Source organism: Melospiza georgiana, chromosome 16, assembly GCF_028018845.1.
Source record: "Melospiza georgiana isolate bMelGeo1 chromosome 16, bMelGeo1.pri, whole genome shotgun sequence".
NCBI lineage: Eukaryota > Metazoa > Chordata > Aves > Passeriformes > Passerellidae > Melospiza > Melospiza georgiana.
Window position 1 is genome coordinate 11,261,653 of NC_080445.1, and position 12,431 is coordinate 11,274,083.

Consider the following 12,431-nt stretch of genomic DNA (forward strand, 5'->3'; position numbering starts at 1 on the left):
ATTTTTTCCTCATGTGAAATGAAACCTCTGTTTCTTGGCAGATCAGCAAAGGATCAGTGAAGTAAAATTGCCATTTAAGAGCAAAGGGTAACCCTGAATTACTATTTCTCATGTTTAACTTTTCCTAATGGAGTTCTGTGAGTTTAAAATTTTGGCTGACAGTGTAGAACAGCAATATCAGAAGAAATCCAAATATTGGTGTAAACACCATGACAACAAAATACATTGGGCTGTACAGGTGTACTGCATTTTTTTGAGGTTTATCTTCATCAGAATGTCTTTAATATGCACTAGTGGCTCAGTTCAGACATGTATTGGGTGTAAAATGAAAAGCCCTGGAGAAGTTCAATTATAAATATTTTATTTAAGAATATTGATTACACATGATTGATGCCATTTGTTATGAATCTGTGTACAGTTACTAGTTACACCATGAAGTGTACTTAAGTATTTGTTTAAACATTTATTTGGCACTGTCTACAGTATGCTGTAAACAATATTAACTTTATATGCTTGAGCTGCAGTGCTTTCTATGGTATTCTCTAACGATTTCATCAACATGTTGTACACAATTATACAGTTACTGAGTGTCAGTAAAAATTATAAAAACACCTAGAGTAGTCATAATAAAAGTGAAGATGTGGTAAGACTTCAAATTACTGGACCTTTGCTTCTGTAAAAGTACAAGACTTGCTAGAGACATTCACTAAAACTACTGCACTGATATGTTGAACAAACTAATTCCCCAAATGCTGTCAAATCCAGTTCCTGGTTTGACTTTCCTTTGCTGATAACACGCTTACGAGGACAGCGATGACAATGAAGTTTTGTTGAACACCAATTTTTACCAGTCCTTCCCCCAGATTTCTACAACCTCTGTTCAAAAACCTGCTCAGGTTCTGCCCAGCTGGCACCAGAATTCTGCTTTCTGCAGAGGTTTACAGAAACCCCACTGGGTTTAAGCTGGCAGAAGTGACTGTGCTTGAGTTTCCCAATACCAGTACTTTAAAATGGGAAAACAATGATTAATACTTCTCAAAGCAGGTAAGGAACCTTTTCACATTTTGGTAGTTGTATTAAACATGTAAATCTTTTAACTTCTCTGTTTCTTATTATGCACTTAAAAATTGTGGTCAGGTCCTGAAAGGGCAACTGTAAAAGTCCATTGTGGTCCCTGTTTTTTGGTGCACAACAAAAAGTTAAAATTAGTAAACAAAATCCAGATGCTGACCAAGAAAAAGAAAAAGAAAGGCACCAGATCTAGTTCAAGTCAGCCTTCAGCAAACAGTAAAGAGACATCCAAAACAATTCTCTGAAGAAAAATCAATGAACTGTTGACACATTTTTTGATCCTGTGGCTTTCTAGAAGATCTCTGAAATATCCATGACTTAGAATATACTATTAGAACAAAAATAGAATTACTTTGCATTATAAATGTGCAGGCAGGACTAGGCCTTCACTGTAGTGGCTCTGATACCAGATAATGGCATTTCTGCTTAGTTTTACAAAATACCTCAAGTATTCGTGTAGAAGTTATAATAGATAAATTAATGGCTATTGTGTGTTCTGGGCAAAGGGTAAAATAATCTGGAATCATTCTAGACTGCTGGCAGAAGTGGAAGAATGTGCTTTGCATGGTTCTTTAAGCTCTGTCAGATTACATACCTCAGGGTAGATTTTTCTCTGTACAAGTCTGCTTGTAAGAGAAGTCAAAAGTTTTAAAACCCATCCCGTGTGACGAGGACAGAAGGACAAGGGCTTCAGTGCCAGGTGTGGCTGAGGGCACCAGTGCCCCTGAAGCAGCGAGTGCAGGCTGGGCAGAGCTGCCCTGATGCAGCTGGTGTGGCAGATGCCTGTACTCGAGGGAATAAAGCTGGAAATTATTCTGTAAAATACTGTGCTTGGCAGTGGTGGAAAGCAGAGCTTTCCTTGAACACTGATTTGATCCCAGCTGCCATTAGAGAAGGGCACTCTGTGTGGCAGGAGTGTGGCTCTGAGTGTTTGGCCACGCTTTGCTGCTTCTGGATGCAAATCTACCAGGGTCACCCGTGGAAACAGAGTGTTCCAGGTCCTGCTCAGACAGGGCAGAGTCAGGGACATGGCTGTAGGAGGACTCTGCAGTCAGCATGGCCCAGGCCAGAAGAGGGAGGTTCTGGGGATGCACAGTGAGGGACAGCTGCATGGACCTGCTGGTGACCAGTGCCAATGCTCTGCCTGGGGCGCGTGTGCATGGAGCAGCTTGCCTTGGGCAGGATCACAGACAGAACACAAACCTCAGTTTATGACTTTACACTTATCTTGTAAGTAGAGAAGACATGAATTAATGCAAACTAATTTCATAATCAGCTGTTCAGTGCAAGGGAACTGCTTTTTACTTGAAGTTTGCTAAGATGTCACTGAAGATGTTCAGGAAGAGGTGTGCATGGTGGTCCTTGAAGATCAGCGTGGGACGAAAACGGATGGATCTGTCTCCACAGCCTCCCAGGACAACCCCTGAAATGAGAACACAATAGGTCCTCTACTAATTTCCATCTTTGCCAAGTATCCAGAAGAATTCAGGTCAGTGAATGGGGATACCCTCATTGTGGAGGGCCAACAGAAGCTCCCCAAATCCTGCTAGCCACACCATGATACAGCACATTGTGGTGTGAATGGCCTCAAGCTTCACAGCAGCTTAGAAGAACACTGTGGGTGCCTGGGGCTGTTCTATAAAACACTTGGAGTATTGGGACTAATCCTGACAGCAGTGGAAAGAGTCCATCCAGCACAGAGCTCACACAGCATCTGAGGTTTCAGAGCTGCAGTACTCTCCTGGTCAAGTGTCCTGGTGCCACAACAAGACACAGGAAGTTTCTTTGCAATGGTTTTTAAACTAATTTGTTTTTAATGACAAGAAGTTAAAATGTCTTGGTGCTTGCAAACCTCTCCCTGCAGTGTTTTAAATGCACTTTTTAGCCCAAAATAAATTTTAGAAATGTTTCAATGGGAACCCATACTACTAAGCTGAGCTTACCCTGCCTCAAAGCAGAACCTCGGTTTACCATGAAACAAACCACTTGCCTTCTCTCCCTGCTGGCTTAGTTTCTAAGAACAAAAAATGGTCTTTTACACTATAAAAGTTTGGTTTCACCACAGTTTAGATGCACCCTGCCTGCTTTTTTCAACAGACAGGAGTAACAGCAAAAACAGCAGCAAACACAGGGCCCACACACTTAAAGAGAGTGTTAGGTGTGGATCCCAAGGTTCCCCTCTGCATACCTGGGCCTGTCTGCAGCTGTTAACAGTTCTGTGGGAAAAGAGGGATGCCACTGTAGATCTGTGCCCATTTTAGGCACTTGTATTTAATCATTAGGTGTTCCTAGGTATAGAAATTATGTATTTATAAAACTCATCATTCTTCTCCCCTGTGTTTTCCTGATTGACATTGACTTTCATCTAACTTTCCTGTTTCTAGAAGTAAGCCATGTCCATGGGCACCTAAAACCACTGCAGAGGACTCTGAAACTGTTGTCACAAAATCTCATCCCATACACAGATCTTTTCCAGTAACCTCAGACCTGCAGAGGCTGGTAAATGTACACACCATGCAACAGACTGCTCTGCCTCTGACATCATTCCCAGAAAGTCTAAATTCACCCTTGTCATTTCCCTACTGTCCTCTGATACTGAAATACTCATGCAGGATATGAAAAGGAAAACGTGAAGCATTACCTTCACATGTGAATGCTACACATGAAGCTCATCCACACACACACAGTTTCTTACCTTTGTTTCTGGCTATTGTAATTAACTTGTTTCTAGTTGCATCATCTGGAGTGTCAAACGAACAGAATGTTCCTCTTCCTCTCACTCTGCTGATGAGATGGGGGTAACGAGCCTGCAGGGGGAGGAGAGACAAGCACATGGCAGGTGCTGCAACAGAGGGCACCTGGTGGCAGGGCTGGCTGTGCCAGGTGGAAACCCTGCTGCCTCCTCGCTCTGCTGGAGTGGAGCACGGCTCACGTGGTGCTCTGCTCAGCCTGCAGAGCCCCACACAAAGCAGGGAGGGAGAGTGAGTCTGAGCCATGAGCTGGGCCAAGTAAAGTATTCTTTGGAACGAGCATAACACACCTTATTTACATCTACAGTGGACTCCAGGAAAACCTGAGCATAAACCATCTGCACTGGGGCTGGAAACCAGCTCATTCTTACCCTGCACTGAGACGCTTGCCAGGAGTATCTGCATCACTTATTCTCAGTCACAGCCCTCATCTTTTGGAAGAACAATCTCTTGGATAGGACTAGTTGTATTCCTGCCCTCCAAAGTATGAGATTACAATATTCTCTGTTCTCCTGCCTGCTATGTGTACAGGTGTGGAGAGAGCAGAGACTGTATGTGGGATTATTTTATGCAAAATGCCTTTGGGAGCTGAGCACCTGCAAGCCTATCTCTAAATGCCTGTCTGTAGAGCTCCACAGTAGAAGCTGTAAAGGAATTTCCCTTAAACAAGGGAGGGAAAGATAGAATTTTCTTATTTCAACAGCCCAGCAAAATTGGAACAAAATATGAAAGGACCTTCCTTTGAAAAGAACTTTAAGACAAGGAAATACCAGCTGCTTACATTACTTCTAGCAAAGTAATTTAATTAGCTGCAGTACATACCTTCAGATATTTTGGGGATCACCCTTTATTTTGGATTAAGCTATACAAACCCAGCATTTTTAAGTCAGTAAAAGAAAGTTTACTTCAATTTCAAATGGGACACAGTTATTCAGGCCTGTGTTGAAGTTGCTATAATGGTCCAGACCCCAGCTCTAGCTCCTCAGCCCAAATGTTTAAACTAGATGAGGTCAGATCCTACTTCAGCACCAAATTTCTCCTTCTTATCCACAATCCTTCCAGATGTTTACCTGCAAATCCAGCAGCCCAGTCAGCAGTGCTTTCCCAGCATGGGTTGCATTGTTTAGAAGGTCTTCTGTTTTAATAACCTTAATGACTTCAGCAAGCATAAGGTTCTTGGATGGATCTCCAAGCCAGGTGTTAAAAATCCGGTAGGGCTGGGGAAAGAGTGGGAAAAGAGTTGTGGAACATGTTAGAAGGCAAATCACTATAAATTAAGAAAAGGCATCACACTAGCAGTGTAAACATGGTGTATGAAAAGGCATGCACTAATCTCACCAACCACCCTTTTTTGTGTTGTAAAGGAAGATCCCATTGCTGAGCTGAAACACAGGGTGATCACTTCATGCTTCTCATTTAGTGCACTCTGCCTTGCTACTCTGATGTCTCACTGGAACACAGCTACAGATGACAGGAAATCAGCATCATCTGTACAGACTTTACATCAAGCTTTATGCTCTTCCCCTTTATTTGACTTTTAATTTATTACATCTAAAAAGTCATTAGTGCAAAGAAGAAATTTTGCTGACAGAATCTCTAATGCTGACATACAAGCTCTGAAATTCCCAAGTTGCCCTACAGGAGAAGGTGTCAGTTTGTGGTTGGATTTTGTATTGAAGGTTTATTCCATTAGGCTTAACCCAGTTTTCCTCTCCCCCCCATCAGCTTTATGACCTTGGTAACTGACAACAACTGGAATAAAAGTGAAGAGGTGATGATAACTGTTGTGTGAGCAAACAGCAGCCTCATCCAGCTGAACCTGCACTCCTGGAGAAAACCTTGTCCCTTCCATGGATGTCATAGTCACTCCTCAGGGGGTCACCAATTAGCACAGAGTCCAAGTTTCATTAAAAATCTTACAGCATTTGGCCTGAACTCCTCTTTGTGGAAAAATCCTCCTGTCATCATCTTCTTACTGAATGTCACCACATCAGCTGGGTCATCCAGGCCCCAGTGCTCGTGTGCCCAGAACTTTCCTGTGCAGCCGCCTCCTGTCTGCACCTCATCCACCAGGAAAGCACAGCCATGCTGCAGAGACACACGAGAGGAGCAGGGAGTGTGAGCCCCCTTCCCAAACCACAAACACCTCCCTTGGTGAGCACATCAACACAAGGAGCAGGGAGTGTGAGCCCCCCTTCCCAAACCACAAACACCTCCCTTGGTGAGCAACACCAGCCAAGGCTACATCCCTCCTTCCTCTCCCTTCACTGCCCTCCTCAACCACTCCACTAATGCCACTCGTGTCAGATTTCACAAAAATTCAGCTCTTTTTTCAGGAAGGTGAATTCTAGAAACTTGGAAACTAGAAATTTGTTTTCTACCCATAGTCATCAAGTACATGTTTTTATGTAGTCTTGAGCATTTCTAGAGGATACCTGAAAACATCTGGGAGGAGCAGAGGTGGCTTTTCAAAGCCCTTGAGTGTCATTTGTAGGGGCTTTGTTTGTTGGCAATATGAAGTCTCTGTACCCAGAGTTGGGCATTATGTGGCACAGAGGCAGTAGCAGCAGCATGAGCTGGTCATTTTTTGGGGGGCATGAAAAGCTGCATTTTCAGACAACTCTGCTGAAAGAGCTACTGGTGAGCTGGCAATGTGGGGTTTTTATGTGAAGGACTATTTTGTCCAAACTTTGTGACAGGAAGAACAAGCTATATAATAATTCTGTATTTAAAAACAATGGGTAAGTACTTTTGGCAGCATCTCTTCAGCACACAGTGTTTTGAGGGTGAAAAAAAGCTTGGAGTAAGTATTACTGAGGGTCATAGCTTCTAAATAAGTAACTTTACATTCCAAATATCAAGATATCTGTCCTTTTCATTGTTTTATTGGAACATCAGCACTATGGCTTGTTTCAAGATGAGTTTTAGGGTTTTTTTCCAATTAAAACCATGTAATTAAAATTTTATACTTTTCACAACTTGTTTCTTCAGAAACTGAACCTCCTCAACCAACAAGCATGATCATTTAAAGAGCACACCTGCAGAATTCATAGCTAATGAATCAGAGTAATTTCTCTCTCACTTTAAAATTAGAAGATTATTTATTGGACTGAGGAAAGCATTAGGTGTGAATGAAATGGAAGAGAGCAGGGATTGCTGGTGTGTGGTACATCCCTACCCTGACTGATGCTAAGGAGGGCTGTGAAACCCTCCAAGAGCCTGGGGCAGGGCAAAGCCTCTGCAGACACCCACAATGTGTGGGTGCATGTTTTAGCTACCCCTGAGTGCCCAGAGAAATGTTTTATTACCTTCCTGGCAATATCTCTTAGCTTTCTGAAGAAGTCATCTGAAGCATGATTGTCCCCACCCTCTGACTGTATTGGTTCCACAATGATTCCAGCCACAATCTTCTTCTTTTTCCTGTACTTTACAATCAGGTCTTCCACCTGCAAATCAAACACTTATGAATGTACATCCTCCTTCCAGAACATTTGTACATTTCTTCCCAGCTAGATTAAATCTCATCAGAATTTCAACTTTGCATGGACATTCCTGGCTATAAAGGTGGCACAAAGGATTAACAAGTGGTTCCTCCAGCATTTACCACTGCCTTCTTGTTCCTGAATGGTTTAAACCATGTCCTGATCACACTGTAACTAGCTGCACATTTATCTGCAGTGCTGTGGAAGCTCCAGCCAGGTTCAGCTGGCAGTGTGCTGAGCACCACTGCAGCTCACTGTGCCACTGCTGTCATTGCACCTAATGATATGGGATAGATTTTGTGTCAGAAACTAAAACTGTGCTCATGCATTAGAAAAGGCAAATTGGAAAATTCATTTTTTCCAGTCACCCACTTCAGATATATTAAAATTAATCAAATAGTGCAAAAAATCCTGTTGTTGTAAGGGGCTGACAGATAATTCTCATTAACCTCCTAGTGCAATTAATGGTCTGTTTGTGCCTGAAATCCCTCTCACAGCCCTCAGGGCCACAGCCCCTGCAGTCTGTGCAAAGCAATGCTTTCCAAAGGGGGGCAGTAAGCCCAGCACAGACCTGCTAAGAAAATGTTTGGCTTTTTGGTGTGTTTGTTTGTAAAATAATGGCATCCAGCACTGCACTTCTCCCACCAAAGCTACCCTGGGGCAGCCCAGGGAGGGCATGTGCTGTGCTGTGCTCTCTGAAGTGAGGCAGGTCTGGCTAAGTGGACTCACAGGTCCATCCCTGCACAATCAGAGCTTTATGCCAGAAGCTGCCATGGAGAAGCTGGAAAGGCTGAAATACTCTTAGAGGTGCTCTCTGCAGAGAGGGTTATCCAGAGTTACCCACACTGTGCTCTCTCTCAGCCCATGACCCTTTGGCAAGAGCTGGCAGGTGAGTTCACTGTGACACAACCAAGTTCTGAGGGTGAAATTTCACTTTGGTGTCACTCTTGCAGCCCTGAATCCCCAGTGAGCTGGCTGGGAGAAAGGTCTGACTGTAAACAACAGTGAATGCTGCTCCAATCACAGGCTGTTCCAATCCCTGAAAACATTCTTTTAGTGAAAAGCACTAATCCTACCAACACTATTCATTATTTCAAATCAAAAACAACAGAAAGCTGCCAGGGAATTTTTTACCTCCTCTAAACAACGGGCTTCTTCCTGTTGATTCTCTTTCACAAAGTCTTCCAGGGGATACTTTAGCCTTGGAAATGGAGCAATAGGCCAGTCCAGTGAGGGAATGTCCAGTTTGTGAATTGCTTTAGAGTGAGTTGTAGCTAAGCAACCTAAGCCCAGAGAGGGAAAAATTAAAATAATACCCATCTAGGACCAATACAAGAAAAAAGCCACCAAGGGATGAAATGGCCTGACTGTAGAATTCTCTTAACTGCTCTGTGTTTTTACTGTCTTCTGAAATACTGGGTAATTGGATTTAGTCAGGCTTAAATGGATTGCTCTAGACCTTGAGCATCAGATTCCACATGCACTGTGCTCCAGAAGAGCAGGAGAACCTCTGTCAGTCTGAACAGGCTGCTCAGACAAGGTGGGTTTCACCCCTCCAAAGGTGGGTTTCACCCCTCCAAAGATGCAAAGCTCACAGTTACAGCACTCTCAGGTAACATGCCTAGAACAGGTACTGAGCTGATATAAACCAGTAAAAGTGAGTGACAGCATGTTTGTGGTGATTTTAGCCCAGGAGTTAGATTTTCATGAGTACAGACAGGAAACTGCACATTCAGAATGAAAATAAGAGCCTGTCTGAAAAGAATTTTTTAAAAACCACAAAATCAATTCCTACTGTCACTCAACCCTTCCAGTGCTGGTGGGGCTTCCAAGGCAAACCTCAAATGAACCTCCAGCCTCCCCAGTGGTGCTGTGTGTGTAAGGACAAGCACAGTGAGCTGAGGGGAACAAGGGACACTTACCCAGGGTCCTGCCGTGGAAGCCGCCCATGAAGGAGAGCATGGCATAGTCAGGGCAGCCAGGGGGCTGCAAGCAGAGCACACAGAGGGGTCAGCCAGGATAAAACATCCCCCAGTGCCCCCTGAGCTCCCCTGCCTTCAGGCACCACAGATTGTTACAGCCTCCCTCCCTTAGCAAGCACACTGGCGACCCCAGCCCTGCCCCAGGTCCCAAACCCGGGGCTAACATGGGTGAATCCTTGGGGTGGATGCTCTGGCACCTGGGGTAACCATGTTAACATGGGTGAATCCTTGGGGTGGATGCTGTGGCACCTGGGGTAACCATGTTAACCCTGGGCTAACATGGGTGAATCCTGGGGGTGGATGCTGTGGCACCTGGGGTAACCATGTTAACCCTGGGTTAACCTTGGTGAATCCTGGGGGTGGATGCTGTGGCACAGCTGAGCTCAGGCAAGGCTGAGCCTTCAGCACAGTCCCCCCTTTGGACACAAATTAGGAGCACATGATTGTGGGGTGGCTGTGCCTGGGGGTGGCCTGGGGGCTCAGAGAGGCTGGGGCTCCCCTGTGCTGCACCCCCATGCATTCCTGATGGCTCCCTGATCTTTGTGGGGAGCAGTCTGTATTCTGTATTTCACCATTTCCTAAATGTACAAAGCCCAGATTTCACTTCACATGTAGCAAACCAAACTTTTCCTCCCAATCTTCCCTTCCAAGCCCAAACCAGTGGTACATTGTAGGTGTGCTAAAGAACTAATGTTACCTGGTTAATCATGCAGGATTCCAGTTCTTCTTTTGTGACATTATTATGGCCCCTCTCCTTGTTCTGCAAAAAAACCCAAACAACTCAACATGAGTGTTCCTGTAGTTGTAACCAAGGCATTCACAAACCAGGAATGCTGGTATTCAAGACTAAATTCAAGCCTGACTACGGCTTTCACATGCTAACTACAATGAAAACTTTATTTATTTCCTTTACTTTATAACTTCTAAAGTTGTGTCAATATAAAGTAAAAGCTTAGACAAAGAGGTTTTAATAAAGATTTTACACTAGATTGAACATAACATCAGGAGCAAGACAACCTCCAAGCCTCACTTTGTTTTGCAATAACAATTCTGATTATGAATAAGTACTCATTTCTGCATCTAAACCTACAAAAATACCTGAATGTTTTACTTACTCTGTACCACATGAATATTGCTTTAAAGGCATTCTCATTAGAGCAGGATCCACAAGACATGGTTATCACTTGTGACAAGCCCTTAGGAGCCACCTGTCAGCAAAGACAGAAAATTACTCTTGAAATACTGAGCACAAGTATAGTGCAAAATGATAACAACAGTGGTGATAATAATAGTGATCAGTCAGATATCTCAAACTTACTGATAGCAAAGACTCCTTCAGTTTTTCTGTAAAGTTCTCTGGAGGTAAAATCCCTAGGGCAGGTCTGTTGATAAAAGTGCTCTAAAAAGACAAAGGAAGAGGATTGTTAGGTCTTACTATCACATGGAAAATATGTTGATATCAAAGCAGTTCCATTTTATTCTAATCATAAATGCCAGGCAGAAATCTGTACCATGGCACAAGTGGTTTTAAGTTAGAGATTACTATTCCTGCCTTAGCATATGTTTTTCTGTCCAATCCTCACTACTTTATTCTTGCAGGACACCTTAGGAAAGGTGCATGCTAACTCACACTGACATTTCCTCTTCAATATTGCCATTTTAGCTGCTCAATCTCCATTCTCCTTATACACAGGAGATATGCTTTAAAATCTTTATGACTTGCTTTCAGTTTTAGTAGCTGAATTCAGTTAGGACAGCAGCACTTTCATCCTTACTGAGCTTCAAGACAGACCATTTTGGAAGCCTGGCAAGGTGGAGCCAGGCTCCAGGCTCTCCAGTGGAAGATGAGAAGCCATGGGCATGAATCAAAGCATAAGAAGTACTGATTTGGGCATAGGGAAAAGGTTTGGCAGTGAAGCAGTGAAACAGGCTGCTCTTTTGGAGGTGTTCAAGGTCCCAGATAAAACCCTGAGCACCCTGGTCCCATCTCACAGCCACCCATCTTGGAGCAGGAGGTTGAACAAGACACCACACTGGTCCCTTTCAATGTCAGTGGTGCTGTGGACTGGCCACATCAGGATTCCCACCTTTGGGAAAGGTAATTTTGGTGACAGGGAACAGCAGCCTGCAGCCCACACAGGGGTTTCTAAGGAGCAGCTCTGCAAAAAGCCCCTCAGCCTCCCCAGTCCACTAATGGAGATGAATGTCACATTTATGCAATTAATTTAAATTATGTAATGGATTAAAATTGATTCATTGCTGCTCTTGGTCTTTGTGGGTAATCTTATTTGATTCATACCATGCTACTCTTTATTTTAAATTAAATTTTCTCAGAGAAGGACAAGCTCAATAAATTTGCCAACTGCCAAGCAGCTTTATTTGCCCTTTTCTTTTGTTTGTTGTTTTTCTTGTTGAACAAGTAATGGCTGAAATTAAAGGCTGAGCTTTGATAAGTTAAGCCTCAATGAGTCTCCAGAGGGGACACACAGCCTCCCCACAAACACTCATATTTTCAGTGCAGCTCAAGCTTGCACATTTATCAGCATCCTTCAGTCCTTCTCCTCAGCACAAATATTCATTCCAAGGGGTGTAAGGGTCACCTGCAAGGACATTTCATCAGGATTCCTAGGGAAAAACAAGTATCACACAAGACAGAACACTGCATGTGCTTGGACTTTGTAAATTGTTTCAATGTCTTACTTCCAAAACACTGTTTCAACAGACTCAAGCTCAAAAGAAAACCTAAGCAAGGATGTTAATGACAGGCTAACACAAAGCTTTAGTTTAGTAGCTATGAGAAATCACACTTGACTTTTTATCTCAGTTCAGAAGTAAATGTTCATATCAAGCAGAAAAGAGAAGAGCCCAAATTTGTTGTGAATTTGATTATGGGTTGTCACAGTCAATTGACAACATTTGCCATTAAGCAGTAAAGAGTATTTTTCTTTTGTAGTTAATGAGATAGCCAGAACTGAGAAAAATAGCACATTGACATCAAGCTGCCGTGGGCTCAAATAAACAGATGCACATTCTGTGTTTATAGCTGGCTGCAGAGAGGGCATGTGGAGCATTACACACAAACCAAATCAAAAGTTCTTCCAGGAAAACACCAACCCCTTTGATAACACTATTGGAAATTGTGCCAC

The 12,431-nt window shown here is 43.3% G+C and overlaps 1 protein-coding gene across 3 annotated transcripts in view; it reads right to left on the bottom strand.

The window, feature by feature from the left end:
• Window positions 1–344: 344 nt before the first annotated feature.
• The window catches only part of ABAT (4-aminobutyrate aminotransferase), a 50,033-nt gene continuing 37,946 nt past the window's right edge, over window positions 345–12,431 (bottom strand). For all 3 annotated transcript variants that reach the window (XM_058035375.1, XM_058035376.1, XM_058035374.1), the window contains exons 7-16: window positions 10,604–10,684; window positions 10,401–10,493; window positions 9,983–10,045; window positions 9,226–9,289; window positions 8,438–8,586; window positions 7,130–7,267; window positions 5,742–5,909; window positions 4,892–5,038; window positions 3,767–3,878; window positions 345–2,494 (exon numbers count right to left, since the gene is read on the bottom strand). In XM_058035375.1, coding sequence (XP_057891358.1) covers window positions 2,373–2,494; window positions 3,767–3,878; window positions 4,892–5,038; window positions 5,742–5,909; window positions 7,130–7,267; window positions 8,438–8,586; window positions 9,226–9,289; window positions 9,983–10,045; window positions 10,401–10,493; window positions 10,604–10,684 — 1,137 coding nt within the window. In that variant the 3' untranslated portion in view covers window positions 345–2,372. The remainder of the gene's footprint in view (window positions 2,495–3,766; window positions 3,879–4,891; window positions 5,039–5,741; window positions 5,910–7,129; window positions 7,268–8,437; window positions 8,587–9,225; window positions 9,290–9,982; window positions 10,046–10,400; window positions 10,494–10,603; window positions 10,685–12,431) is intronic.